The following is a 14,152-nucleotide window of genomic DNA, read 5'->3' on the forward strand; positions in this document are numbered from 1 at the left end:
TTCAACAATATTCGCTATAACAAGTGAAGACGTCCCGCAGTGGACTGATCGTTAAGACGCGGTTCCCAGCAGACCACCGAAATCAAGCATCACTGGCTACGATCAGTGTGCGGATGGGTGACCACTTGGATCAGTCTGCGTAGGGACCGAGGGTGTGCGGTATTGGTCCTCGTTAAACTGTGCTACCGTAAAGTGCTTGACTTCGCGCGCAGGTCGTCGGGCTACCGAAGCGGGGGTGCCATCCCCTCCGCAGAGGATCAAAATTGTGATGGCATGTCTTCGGATCATCCTCCGGGATGTTTCCCAGACCGTCGCCAATAGCCCATTGTGCAACTCTAGTGCGACGTAAATTAACAACAACAACAAGTGAAGACAAAAAGTTTTCTTCTTCTTCACATTTAAAGATAACGGATTGGATGAGCTGTTCTCAAAACGTTAATAAACTGACAATAAGAAACAACTCAATGAGATTACTTTTCAATAAAATTATCAAAACCTTTTAAATTATGCGTATTTATGCGGTAGTTCTACTCTGGTACTAGTTGGGGTAATTTTTGTGCTGGTTGAACCGTAAGTCAGAGCAAATTTACTGCAACCATAGTGAGGTATCGGAAGTGACTCTTGATGACCAATAATATGGTTTATCTTCAATGAAAAAACACAGTTTGATTTTATTTTTTCAAATTTTTATGAGATTTTATTTAATTAATTTTAATGATTTATAAAGTGTTATTTAATTTCTTTCATGATTACTGAAGTGCCATTTAATACCTCCCTGTTTGTGAAGCACATTTTAATTATTTCTTTTTCAGAATAATATTTTTTCCCATTACAAGTAAATACCTGCAACATATTAGCAAAGCAATTATTCAGTAGCTTATTGCGTTGATTTACGTATTGCATTATATTTTTGTTTCGAAGAGAATGGTTAATTTGATTTTTTTTCCAGGGTGAATATATAGCACCAGAAAAAGTAGAGAACGCTTATAGTTTTTGCCCTTATGTCTTTCAAATCTTTGTCGATGGTTTTACAGACAAAGTAAGTCATTTATTTTAAAATGCTTATCTTGTAAAGTTGAGATAAAATTTAAGAAATAGAAAATTTTCTTAATTCTTTAGACAGGATCGATTTCAAAATAATTTTATCGGTATTTTTTCGTTCCCGGAAACCATATTGTTTATAAAACCAGCTTATGTCCTGTAATATTTACTCTGCTCCGAGAAGCCCCATCAATTCTAAACGTTGATTTTCTTCTTTTTAAGAAAAAAATTAGCAGTCGCTTTAATATTTTCTATAACTTTCTGATTTTAAAAATTAGACACAGTTTATAATTATTCTAAGTATTACAGTGCTATTTATAAATTGAAAAGGCATCTCAAGGGTATGCGATTTTATCACTTCCCTTCCACTCCGTTTTCATGGTTTTCCATGTTTCTGGCACTTGACTTGCGACTCCAAAATATACTGGAGTGGGGAAAGTAATATTTTCGGATAACTTGTCAACGAAGGGGGACAGTGTGGAGAGTAGGTAAATCACGTGAATCATCTCTCTATTTACGCCTTAAGGTCTGGTTTCTTAGGACAAGCGCCTTATCTGGGCGTCAGCGGGACGTCAACGTACCGCTGACGCCAACAAAATACTGGTTTGTTAGCTCAAGGCCTAGTTTCTTAGAACTAGCGCCTTATCTGGGCGTCAGCGGAAAGTTGACGTAGAGCTGACGCCAAAAAAATACTTTTTTGTTAGCTCAGCGTGAGCAGTCGGTCCAACGCAGGCATTATCTTTCATTGCGCATGCGTTAATAACGTAAACAAATATTTATTTTGAATTTTTATTGATTTTGTTATTGTCGACCAGTCTTTTAGAGAACAAATAATGACTTTGTCCAAGAAAAAACACTATGCAATATAAATGAAGAGTGCTATGTTTAATGAAGAAGCTATGTTTAATGTCAAAATCAAAATCTTGGCTGATTTCAATATGCTGTTGGATGTTGTCCGCCATTGCTTCTGTGGTTAACGTCACGTTGTAATCCAACTGCAGTTGAGTTGGACGGCAATTGTAGTTCAAGATGAGCGTTCGATGACGTATACTATCCAACTCACAAATGGACCAATCAGAGGTTAGCGCTGATTTCCAGCTGACGGCGTCCTGTCCGCATATAAACACTGTTTACACACATAGTATCCCCAAGAAATTTTGAGCGCGCTGATTGGCTTTCTCGGCAACGCCATCTGTGACGTATGGCTATTTCATTCTGCCATGCTTGTTATTTTCAGCATAGAGCGTTTTCTATACTCCAGCTTTTGTATACAAACTTGAAATGTCAGTTTTTTCAACAGAGAAACTGCCCTCTTCATTTAAAAATGAAGTAGAAAATATTTAATCAAATACCATTACCCTTAGAAGCAATGTTCTAAATTTAGACGATTGCAACAAGTGGGTAATGGAATTTGGGGAACTTACCAAAACGAAATGGAATTCTAGAAATTCCAAACCTCATGGACAAAGATTTGTTTGTAGGTAAGTAACTAGTTTAGATATTTTAAGAAAAATTTTGTATTTAATTTTTATGGGAAATGCTATTTTTGTTAAATTTATGATTATTAGATGCATGAATTCTTATGAAGCTAATATCCCTCTAATTTATTGAATAACATTGAAATTGGAGTTTAATTGCCTTGCTTAATTCTTATACTCACTGTAAAATGAAAATTGAATCGTTTTCCCTTGATATTTATTTAATTAAATTAATGTTCATCGAATTAAATTAATATTTAATTTTTTTCTTGTGGATTATTAAAATTACATCATAAAATTTTAAAATCTAAAATTTATTAGTGGCGCCATCTATTATTATAAATTAAAACTAAAAGATCTGCATTATGTCTACCTATTTAAAGCTTATTTTTAATGTTTTTTCTTTACTTGTTAAATGTTTTATAATACCGAAAAAGTATTAATTGACATCTAAGGAATCAAGCAATTGTCTTTTAAGATGCTCATTTTATTAATTTTTGATTGCATAATTTCCTTCAAAATAAAAAGTAATGATTATGAATTGTGATTATATATATATATATATATATATATATATATATATATATATATATATATATATATATATATATATATATATATATATATATATATATATATATATATATATATATATATATATGTATGTATGTATGTATGTATGTATGTATGTATATATATATATAGAGTTTTTGTCTATTTTTTAAACTGTGTATTAGAAAGTTAATTGAATTTTTTTACTAATAAAAAAGTTTCATTTTATTAATTATAAATATTCTACAAATTTTTTGCTGAATTATAATTACATTTTTTTAAAACTTTTAAAATATTTTCCTCTAAGATATGATAAAATCTTTTTTAAATAATGAAATATAATTTTAAAAATTTATTTATATAAATTTTAAAATCTCATATAATTAAATCAAACTTAACTTAGAAATTATTGATTTTAATTTCTAAGTGCATAACAATATTTATAATGCTATTTAATTTGAATGTTAATTAATTGGTGGTTGGTTGGTGTCGTATCCTCTATTGAATCATATTTCATGATGTGCTTGAATAGTTTTTGTTATATGTTAATTAATTCTTATATATATATTACATAAAAGCTAGCTTATAGAACTTTAATTTATTTTTAATAATTTTCAATATATTAATTTGATGTTTTACCAAAACTTGATCGTTTACCTTGCATTTACCTTAAATTCATAGCAAGTAATATCAAAAAATATTATATTGAAACGTACAAAAAATATTTTAAACAAATAAAGAAAAATATTCTAGTAAAATTTAAAGCAAATTAGATATAAATAAATATGTTATTCTTAAAATACAATTAATGACGCAATTTAATTTTTTGAGCAAAACTTAAACATCTAGTTTGAAATTAGTATGAGAAATATACTGGAACTGATTTATTATTGATTTACATTTTGGGAACAAACTACGGAGAAATGATATTGGGGAGGAGCTACAAAAAGATGTAACAAAAGGCAATGCCGAGAAAGCCAATCAGCGCGCTCAAATTCTCTTGGGGTTACTATGTGTGTAAGGATTGTTTACATGCGTCCTGTCCTAAGAAACCTTGGATTACAACGTGACGTTAGCCACAGAAGCAATGGCGGACAACATCCAACAACACATTGAAATCAGCCAAGATTTTGATTTTGACATTAAACATAGGTTCTTCATTAAACATAGCACTCTTCATTTAGCTCAACTATAATGTGTTTTTTCTTGCACAAAGTCATTATTTGTTCTCTAAAACACTGGTCGACAATAACAAAATCAATACAAATTCAAAATAAATATTTGTTTACGTTATTAAGGCATGCGCAATGAGAGATAATGTCTGCGTTGGACCGACTGCTCACGCTGAGCTAACAAAAAAGTATTTTTTTGGCGTCAGCTCTACGTCAACTTTCCGCTGACGCCCAGATAAGGCGCTAGTTCTAAGAAACCAAGCCTTGAGCTAACAAACCAGTATATTGTTGGCGTCAGCGGGACGTTGACGTCCCGCTGACGCCCAGATAAGGTGCTTGTTCTAAGAAACCAGACCTTAAGACATCTTATCTATTTACATATAGTATTGATACTACTCTCACAATTATTGAAAAATAATTTATTTTAAAAAATTGTTTATTAAATATTAGAAGATTTTTAGCCACGAATTTGTCCGAATTAAATTTGCACATAATAAAAATATAAATTTAGTTAACAACGAATTTTTAATTACAAAGGACAAAAAGGAAAAGGAGAAAAACGCTGAAAATGAAGAAATTCAATAAGTTTTATTTCTTGCGCATAAGCTGCAACTATATAGAACTCATAAAATAACTTCAAAATGTAGAGAAAACATGGAAAAAAAATTTGTATCAAAAAATTTTTTCAATGCTCCTCAAACTGTTGTAATGATATATTTTGTTTTGGCTATATTGATACAATTTTAGAAAGCACTCCTTTTTAAGGATATAATCGTGTGAGCTGATGATTATATCTTTTTTTTTCTTATCTTAATGTCTTAAATAAAGCACATACTTTGCTAACTTTTCTTTGTTACTCTCTGTAATTTGTAGGACTATGCTATTACTCTAGTCGTACCAGAGCCCACAATGTTCAAGAAGTGGTTAGTATCTAAAGGATACGCAGATAAAATGCCAGAAATTCTTTCAAGCAAAGTGAGTTCCTTCACTTCACAAATAAATACTTATCTCTCTTTAAGCAAAAAATTACAAAAACTGTTCTTTTATCCCTTTTTAATGAACTTTTTGATTGGTAAAAATTTTAATTCCAGGTAAGCAGTAACTTATTTTTTACAAATATTATTGAAGTGTAATTTCACACCATTTAATTTTGAGATTTAAAATTTCAGAGATTGGCATCGCATAGATGCAGCAAATTCGAACAGATTTAATTTTTTTTAATTCGATGTTTTTCGCAAATTTTGGTTTGATTTATATTTAAAAAGTAATAATTTTTTTCCTTTGCGTAAAGCTCTGAAATTATTCTTTAAATGGTTTCATGTTTGTAGGAATCATTTTTAGGTTTTATCGAATAAAAATGAGTTATAATGCTACACTAGTACTGAACAAACGATGTCAACTTATGCTTATAAAAAAACTAGGGCCCCTATTCGCTCCCGCTCACCAACTGGAATTATTCTTTCGCAATTGTAGCACAAAACAGTTTTTTCTTCTTCTCAGAAATTGAAATTATTCACTTAAAATGTATGAACTAAAAAGAATCCTGTTTGCTTGCGCTCATGCTCCAACTGCCTTCGTCGGAACGTGATAAATTGTATGATTCTGTTCAGATCAATTTCCGAACGTAAACAGCTAAGCACAATATAAAATGAAACTTGAAATTTAAGTTTTATGACAAAAAATTTATTCAGTTTCTAGTGCACATCATCGACGATCTTTTTTTTCGTTCGAAATTTTTATTAGCTTTCAATTATTTGAAAAAAATTGTTAAAATGTTTTTCGCCAAAGAGATTAACTAGCAATAATGTGAAAACTCAATTTCTAATAATGATTTACCATCTTGTATTCATTATTTTTAATGCCCTTGGTTGGCCGGGATAGCCTGGTCGGTAGGGCGCTGGGCCCATGTCCGAGAGTGCGTGGGTACGAACCCCGCCGGCCGAAGACTCCCCGTGTAGTAAAGTGACTGATGCACGTTAAATCTGTCGAGTCGCAAAAGTCCTCCATGTTCCCATAACAAATCAAAACCTCTGGGGGTACTGGATTGGAGATCGATCGTTCTCTGATTCAGGTCAAAATTGCGATCCTTGGATGAATGGATGTATGAATGAGTCCGCCCTATAAACGGGTGCGACGTATGGTGTGGCAGAAGTCGAATTCTTGGCCATAGATGGCGCCACTGGAAAACAAGAACAATCGCACCCCCTTTGCCTAAACAGGCATACGTCAACAACATTGCCTTCGTTGACTGGGCAAAGCTTGTAATAAAAGTAAATATAACTTGTTTTTTGAAAATTGTAAAACCGTCATTAAATTTAGATACCGATTTAAAAGAGTTAATCGAGAAATATCGCGCAATGAGATAACATTGTACGTAGTATTAACTTATAGATAACCTATTATTTTAACTCTTTAATTTAGAATAATAATGAAAACCGAAAATTTAATAATAGTAAAAAGCAATGACAAAAACATATTTAAGTTAAATTTACTTAAATTAGGGGTAAAGAAATATTTCACAAGTAAAAATATCCTTATAACTATCGATATATATATTTCTCTTACACGGCGACAAAAAAAAGTCTCATTACAACTCCCCGATTGGCAACGCTAGAAAATCGAAAAAAATGTCTCATGCTAAAAATGTCACATGCCAAATCTAGCTGAGGTGGCTTAACATATAGCGCTTTTAAAAATGGAAACTGAAATAACCAGAGAGAAATTCACTTTATCAGCTGCGGCAATCTCATGCTATTAAATTAAGCCGAAGTGAGTAGTCTTTGTCGATAGATCTCTATTTTAGTATTTTGTCGAAAGTGCTTTTTTTCACGAATTTATATACTACGAATTTATTTGACGATTTTTGATTTATATCACGAATTTATTTGTTTTATTATTGTTATTTGTTATTCATCGAAAAATGAGTCTCAGTCGTGGTGTTACGCTTTAAGATTTGATACTATAGCACATTTCTAATAGGTTTAACGAATTACATGTCATTTATTTGAATTCAAATTTACTTTAATGACTTAGTATTTACTGAAAAGACGTAATTTTTTTTTTTAAAAAAAAGTTGTTATATGGATTTGAATGATTGTTTTGAATTCTTGGAATTTTGTGTATTTGCAATGTACCTAAGTTAGTAGCGAGCGAAGCAAACCATATAAGATTGCGTTGCAATTTACGGGGGTTGGCGCAGCCCACTAGTATAACTTAAAACAATATGTTTTAAAACTTTTATTCATTTTATGCCGATTCCGACAAAGAAGTCTCGATCTTAACTTTGGAAAACTGGATCATATCATATGTAGTATTCTGTCCAATAAGAATGCTCTGATTACAATGAAAAATGCTTTTATGAAATTGCTTTTTTATGTTATATAGAGACACATGAAATTTAAAGTGATATCTATTGAAGAATTTAGGTTTCGAGTTTACTTTTTTATAAGTTTGGTTCAACTTCTTTATGTATAGTAGCAGCCATCCTTTTTTGTCAACATAAAGATAAATCGAGTTCATTTTTAATGTCCTGCTAGTTAATATTGTAACAAACTCGTCGAAAAATAGTTCCGGGATAAGCTTACATTATCATAAATTTTTATTGCAGGAGCTGAGGAAGGAATTTTTGCTGATGCTGCATGCAATTGGAATCAGAAAGCATCTGAATCCCTTAGAACAGGTCATTTTATAATTTAAAATATTGAGTTTATTAATGCATTGTTTATTTAGTTTAAGCTAGTTAAATTTATAGTTTAATCTTAATATTTGGCCCTTTTAGTACTGTAATTAAAGCAAAAATCCCCAACTTATTATTTAAGCGGTAAATGTACTAAATTTGATTAAGCGAATATTTGCATCCGAAACTTCGCGAATATAACTTCACGCGGACAAAATTCGCGTGGATAAAATTTCGAGCGGACATATTTCGATAATTAACGTTAAATTGCAATTAATTTCTGCATTAATTTTAATAGAAAATATCTTATAGATTATATAATTTTAATAAATTCAAATTCATAATTAACTTATTTTTTATAAAAGTAAAAATACGAAATAATTTTTTTCATATTTTATTATTTTAATTTAAATATATATTAAAAACGTTTCGATAATTTAGAAAGGAACTCAATGTTTCAATGGTTTTAATTTATAATTATTTTTTTTAAAACAAATATTTTAAGTTAATTATTTTTTATAGTTTTTTCTTATTTTAAATTAAAAGCTAGAACTATAATATACTAATTGACTTAATAAATTTTTTTTTCCAAAAAAATATCCAATTTTATTTTTTAATGAGATTTTAGGCAATGCTTAAACTTTCTTCGTTCTCTTTTATTCTATAGACTTCGGATTTCGTACTGTTGGCTTATTAATTAGAAAAGTTATGGATCAGCGAAGTTTTGTCCAGCAAAAATTTGGTCGTTAAGTTTTGATCCCGAACCAATTTAAGCCACTTTTGCTCCGCAATTTTTCCCTTAGAGGATTAACATTCTGCAGGAAAATGAAAGTCTCATGAACCCAAAACAGCCAACTGGTTTTTATGTTTCTTTTCGCCTTAGACTAAGTTTATAACACTCTTTGATTTTGCCACAGTGAATATGCCTTTTAAACTGTCAGTCCGATTGTGTCGGGATTTATCTCACTTAATTTAGCATGAAAAAATACAAACGAAACAATACCTCACCTGATTGTCGAAATGAAATTTAATTCTTCTCCTCAAATCAACCTAATTTTTCTGATAGAAGAGGTTAGCTAAGTGGGGATAGTAAGGGAGTTTTCAGATAATTTATAACAACATTATAAAGCTTTTTGTCCAATACCTTGGATATAAATTTTTTAGAAGAAAAGCACTCAAACTTCACTCTATTTACTTTTATTTTGAAACTCAATGAGATCGAATTTCAGACTGAGCCTACATGAAATTAAATGAATCTGAAAAATTATTTTTTATTATATGTTCAGTTCGCTCTGTCTCGGAAGTCCAGGACAATGATTATACTTAGTGTTTAAAGAACTAATTTCAAATTGTGCTATTTGTTGTCAAAATTTCAATAACATTTAATAACAATTCAAAATTCAATAACAATTTCTTCAACATTCAAAAGATGCATTTTATGTTGTGTCCGTTTTCTTTAATACTCATTTTGAGCCAAGGCATTTGCACCTAACAAATGTACTTCGTGATTCATGTTGCTTGCTCTGAAACCTTCACGAACTTATGGACAGTATCCACTTTGAGCACTGCCCTGCTCTCTCCGCCAAGAATTTGTGGACATACTACTGGAAAGAACCACTGGTGTTCAATGTACATGTTTCGCTCTTATTCTCATCTTTGTGTCCATTTACGACGCAGTATTTGTGTGAGACACCTGTTCCGTCATCAATAAACAGTTTGAATAATTGTTTTAAATCATCTGCCGATATAATAACTGCAACTCTAGCTGGTTGCTAGGCAACCAAACGACTTTTTCTTGTTATTAATGTTTTGTTTATCGTTCGTCTGTGTATGTCTGTGGAAATAAAAGAATGTGAAAGCTAACAACACCCTTTACAAACTTAACAGGTTAAGTACCACGAGCATGTCAAAGGAAATCCCGTCAGGCCACGCGCGCTGCTTAGAAGCGCTCGTATTGTGAGAGCAATGAGAAGCTCACAGCTTACAGATTGAATTAAATAAAACTTTGACTTTTAATGAACAAAAACTGAATAAATTTGAAATAAATGTTCAGCAATTACTTTAAATAATGTAATTTTAGTTTTACATCATATTTTGTACTATCGGTCTCCGATGAATGACGTGGCACTCAATGTGTTTAACATCTACAATTTTGCTAATGTTCATGCTTGAAATTTATTTTTCAGGCAAAAAATTTGGCCTTCCTCTCGGAGCCCTTCACTTTCGAAAACGATCAACTGACACCAACTTATAAAGTGAAGAGAAATGTGGTCCGTAAACATTACGAACATTTATATAAAAAACTCTATGAAGAAGGTCCTCTGGTATCTTCTAGTAACTCATGAGATCTCTTCTTCAACCATTTTGTATTATAAACGATTCATATGAAAATCATTCATTTTTTTATACTAACATATTTGTGGCTTTTAGAATGTATTTTTATTTCAAAGTATTTTTTTTTAAAACGAAATAAATTCTTTTGCAAGCAAATTATATTTATTGTGTTCTTGAATATGCAGATGATAGTTAAAATGGCCAACTTTTTAATTCATGTCTGGTTTCCCGCGGAATAAAGATGCTTTAATTCCCTATGCATTACAAATAATTTCAATAACATAATATACGTACTTTATTTAATTATAAAAGCATTTCAATTTCAGAAGTGTTTTTATGTGATCTCTAAAACGTAGAATTATCCCTTATGTCCCAAGACATAGGAATGGAATTAGTTAAGTCATGCATTATTTCTGCAACTTTGTCTGGAATATCATTATTTTCGGAAACTATATTTTTTGCTGTATCTTTTTTAAACGCTTTTTCTAACAATTCCGCAGTTAAATAACAACCTATTTCTGAATTTTTTACTTCTGTGCACACTTTTGACAAAAGATTAGGTAGGTTATTTGCAATTAACAAGTGTTTAACTCTTTTAATGACTTCGGTAGGACTTAGATGGTCATTAAACCTGCCAAGACCTCTAATTTGGCTAAACAAACTCTCTAAAGCATCTTGAGTTAATCTAGTGGTTAAAATGTATCTTACCCCAAAGGATTTTCCAGGACGAAAATATAAAATTTACTTTCAACAAAAATATGATTATGGTGCTTATTTAAGTGAACTTAATGTGTCTTATTTGTTTGAACTTAGATGCTTTATGCAAGTGTTCTTTATCAAACTCTGTTCCTTCGAGAGAGAGGCCACCACAGTCTCCAAACCTTAACCTAATAGAGCATTAACAGGATTTACTAATCAAGAGGCAAAATATGAAATATCCAAAGAAATGCTTAACTCTGTCACAATACATGTTTGGAACAAAATAACCACAAACAAAACACGTGATCAAGTTTTTTCAATGCCAAATAGGTTGAGAGAGGTAGTAAAAAAAAGAAGGAAAATACCAAACAAGGTATTTGCTTTAAGTTGCAAGAAATTATTGTAGATATTTCTACTAGTGTACGTAGAATTTTGATGACGACGGTTTGCTCCAATTTGAAGTTAAGAATTTTATTATCTAGTAATCAGTCAGTGAAAAAAAAATTTTTAAAAATAAAATTAAAAACTATTTAAATATTAATGCATTATTACATTAAGAAATATCGCAGCAAACAGGATTTTCATTTTATAATTATCAGAAAAAAAGTGGTATGTACAAAATTAGTATTTCAATCAAGTGAACATAAATATAGTATATAAAAATATTACAATTTTATGGGCTCGTGCAAAAGTCATTTTCCGGAATTACTGCAACTATTCTATTTTTCATGGATGAAACTAGTTTTTGAGAGTTCAGAGTCTATTTTATACTGTTTGATTTCGATAGTAGATTTCCACTTTCTTGATATTAAATGCCTCCCATTAGCATGAACTTCGTGCTAAAAATATACACCCCATAGTTTAATTATCGGATTGAGATCTTGAGACTTAGTTAGAAAGTTTAAAATTTTGGGGTAGAAACAAATATTCGATACTGTTACTTCAATAAATAGTAGCGATGGTTTGTTAATATATACAATTTCCATGTGAAATCATGCAAAAAATTCCGCCTTTAGTAAAAGATGACTTGCTCGGACATTTTGGTAAGCTCTCGAATTAATTTTTCAACGCAATTCAACCCACGCTATTGTAAGCAAAAAATCCCAGAGCCTCCGGCTGTTGCGCACTTAGAGAATATTTCTATTCTTAAATCATGCCAATAGCACTTCCATACATCTGCTTCATTCAAATTTTATTTTATAACCGTCGTTGAACAGTCGACCCAATTTCATGGGTTTAAGACTACTTACGTTCAACTCCGTAGCCTTGTAATTTTGAACCAATCCAGAAGACAAGGAAACTCCTGGATCAGTACCCCCAGAGGTATTGATTTGTTGTGGGAACATGGAGGACTTTGAGATTCGACAGATTTGACGTGCATCAGTCACCATTTACTACACGGGGAGTCTTCGGCCGGCGAGGATCGAACCCACGACCTCTTGGATATGGGCCCAGCGCCCTTCAAATTGAATTATTTTTTCATTAGAAAAAATTATTTGTATGCATTGGCTGTCCCAGATGATAACTTGCTGGCTGAAGTTTAAATGCTGTGCGCCTGCAGCAACTGATAATTAGTCGATTTTATTTAAATGAATCTTTGAAACCTTCTAATTGTGCTGAGCATCGCATTTCTTTTTCTCCCACCCCCCCCCCTTTTTTTTTTTTTTTTACAAACATATAAATGTGTTACTTGAATAAGTTTCTTGGTTGAGCATTTTCCAGTAGATGAAAGTCTGAAAACTCTTCTTTCATTGCGCGAGGACTTAGCTTCATGTATCCCCCGGTATCCTTTTTATCATAACTAGGAGGCTTCGCCCCCTGCTCGCTGGTGCTCGCCAACCCCCGGAACTGCTTTCGCAGTTCATTTCGGATTGCTTCGCAATCCGATGCTCGCTCATTGGATACGTTCTTAACATCTAGTTTTTGTATACTTTTTTGAACACTGAAGTTCCGAAAACCTTTCACCGTAGAAAATTCTAAACCTGTGCATTTCAATATTAATTTGAAATTGCAAACAATTTACATATTTTTCTTAATTACACTATTCTAAATTTCAGTTACTGAGAAAAGTAACTGTTGTAAGTTTTGTTTTAAAGTCTTTCCCACCAGAGGGCTAAAACCATGTGTTGTAAAACAATATGAAATAGTACTGAACGCCGAATGTAAAGCATCGGCTTCGATGAAGATAATTTGTGAGAATTTTTTTGATAATTCTGTGAGAATTCTCCCGATTAGACATATGATGCTCACTACGTGCTCTTGCGCGCCGAAGCCTATCAATTAAAACGTATTAGCGTTTTATATAACATGGATTAGCCATATGATGCTCACTACGTGCTCTTGCGCGCCGAATCCAATCAATTAAAAATGAAAACTGTTGCCAGCGCGAGAAAAGAAATAACATCGGTTTTATTGATACATACGTACGTATTAGCGTTTTATATAATATAGATTGTCTTTCAATTTTAGGAAATTGCTGACTGAAGCCTATCTCTATCACAGTAGTACTCCTCACTCATATACTTGAAAATTATAGTTTTCAAACTGTTTATGTTGGAAATTTATATTAAAAGTAATCTAACAAGCAGTAACAAACAAGCGTCAATAACAGCAGAAAATAGACCTATGAAATAAAAAGAAAGCGTCTGACTTTTTAAGACCTAGCGTAAAATAAATTGGAGAACATTAAATAAAATTATCACAAAAAATATTTTTAGAGATTTTTTTTCTGTTGACAAAGCAATTTCTAAACAATTCCTTAACAAAACAATTGATTAAGTAAAAATATATTTGAATTACTTTTCTTGGTTGGAATTTTTTATTACGTGAAAAAGTCATCAGAAAGGTAAGTTATTGGATTCAAGTAACCATCTAGAAAATTTTCTTACAAACATAATATTCGAGATCAGTGGATTTTTAATGACCACAAAATGTAAAAAAAAATACACTATAAAACTATTCTACAATTTGCAAAAATTTCTAAATATTAAAACGTATAATTTTTTACGTAAGTAGAGGGATTCGCCCTCTGTTCGTGTTGCTTATACTGACCCCCGTGGAAGCTTTTCATTCCTTTTTGTATGCTTTTTTCCTTAAAAGTCGATAAAAATATCTATATTTTATAAACTTTTATATTCACAATTAGTAAAAAGAATGAAAAGTAATAAAAATGAGAAGTAATTTTACTTGTTTGCAATATC

The 14,152-nt window shown here is 31.3% G+C and overlaps 2 protein-coding genes across 6 annotated transcripts in view; one reads left to right on the plus strand and one right to left on the minus strand.

Annotated features, from left to right (window-relative positions):
• The window catches only part of LOC107447553 (long-chain-fatty-acid--CoA ligase 5), a 73,816-nt gene extending 63,407 nt beyond the window's left edge, over window positions 1-10,409 (plus strand). For both annotated transcript variants that reach the window (XM_043046009.3, XM_071183667.2), the window contains 4 exons: window positions 950-1,039; window positions 5,117-5,218; window positions 7,851-7,922; window positions 10,106-10,409. In XM_043046009.3, the coding sequence (XP_042901943.1) occupies window positions 950-1,039; window positions 5,117-5,218; window positions 7,851-7,922; window positions 10,106-10,264 (423 nt within the window). In that variant the 3' untranslated portion in view covers window positions 10,265-10,409. The remainder of the gene's footprint in view (window positions 1-949; window positions 1,040-5,116; window positions 5,219-7,850; window positions 7,923-10,105) is intronic.
• The window catches only part of LOC107447559 (uncharacterized), an 85,112-nt gene that overhangs the window by 9,004 nt on the left and 61,956 nt on the right, over window positions 1-14,152 (minus strand). The window lies entirely within an intron of this gene.

This window comes from Parasteatoda tepidariorum, chromosome 7, assembly GCF_982258835.1.
Source record: "Parasteatoda tepidariorum strain Cologne lab strain chromosome 7, Ptep-v5.0, whole genome shotgun sequence".
In the NCBI taxonomy this organism is placed as follows: Eukaryota; Metazoa; Arthropoda; class Arachnida; order Araneae; family Theridiidae; genus Parasteatoda; species Parasteatoda tepidariorum.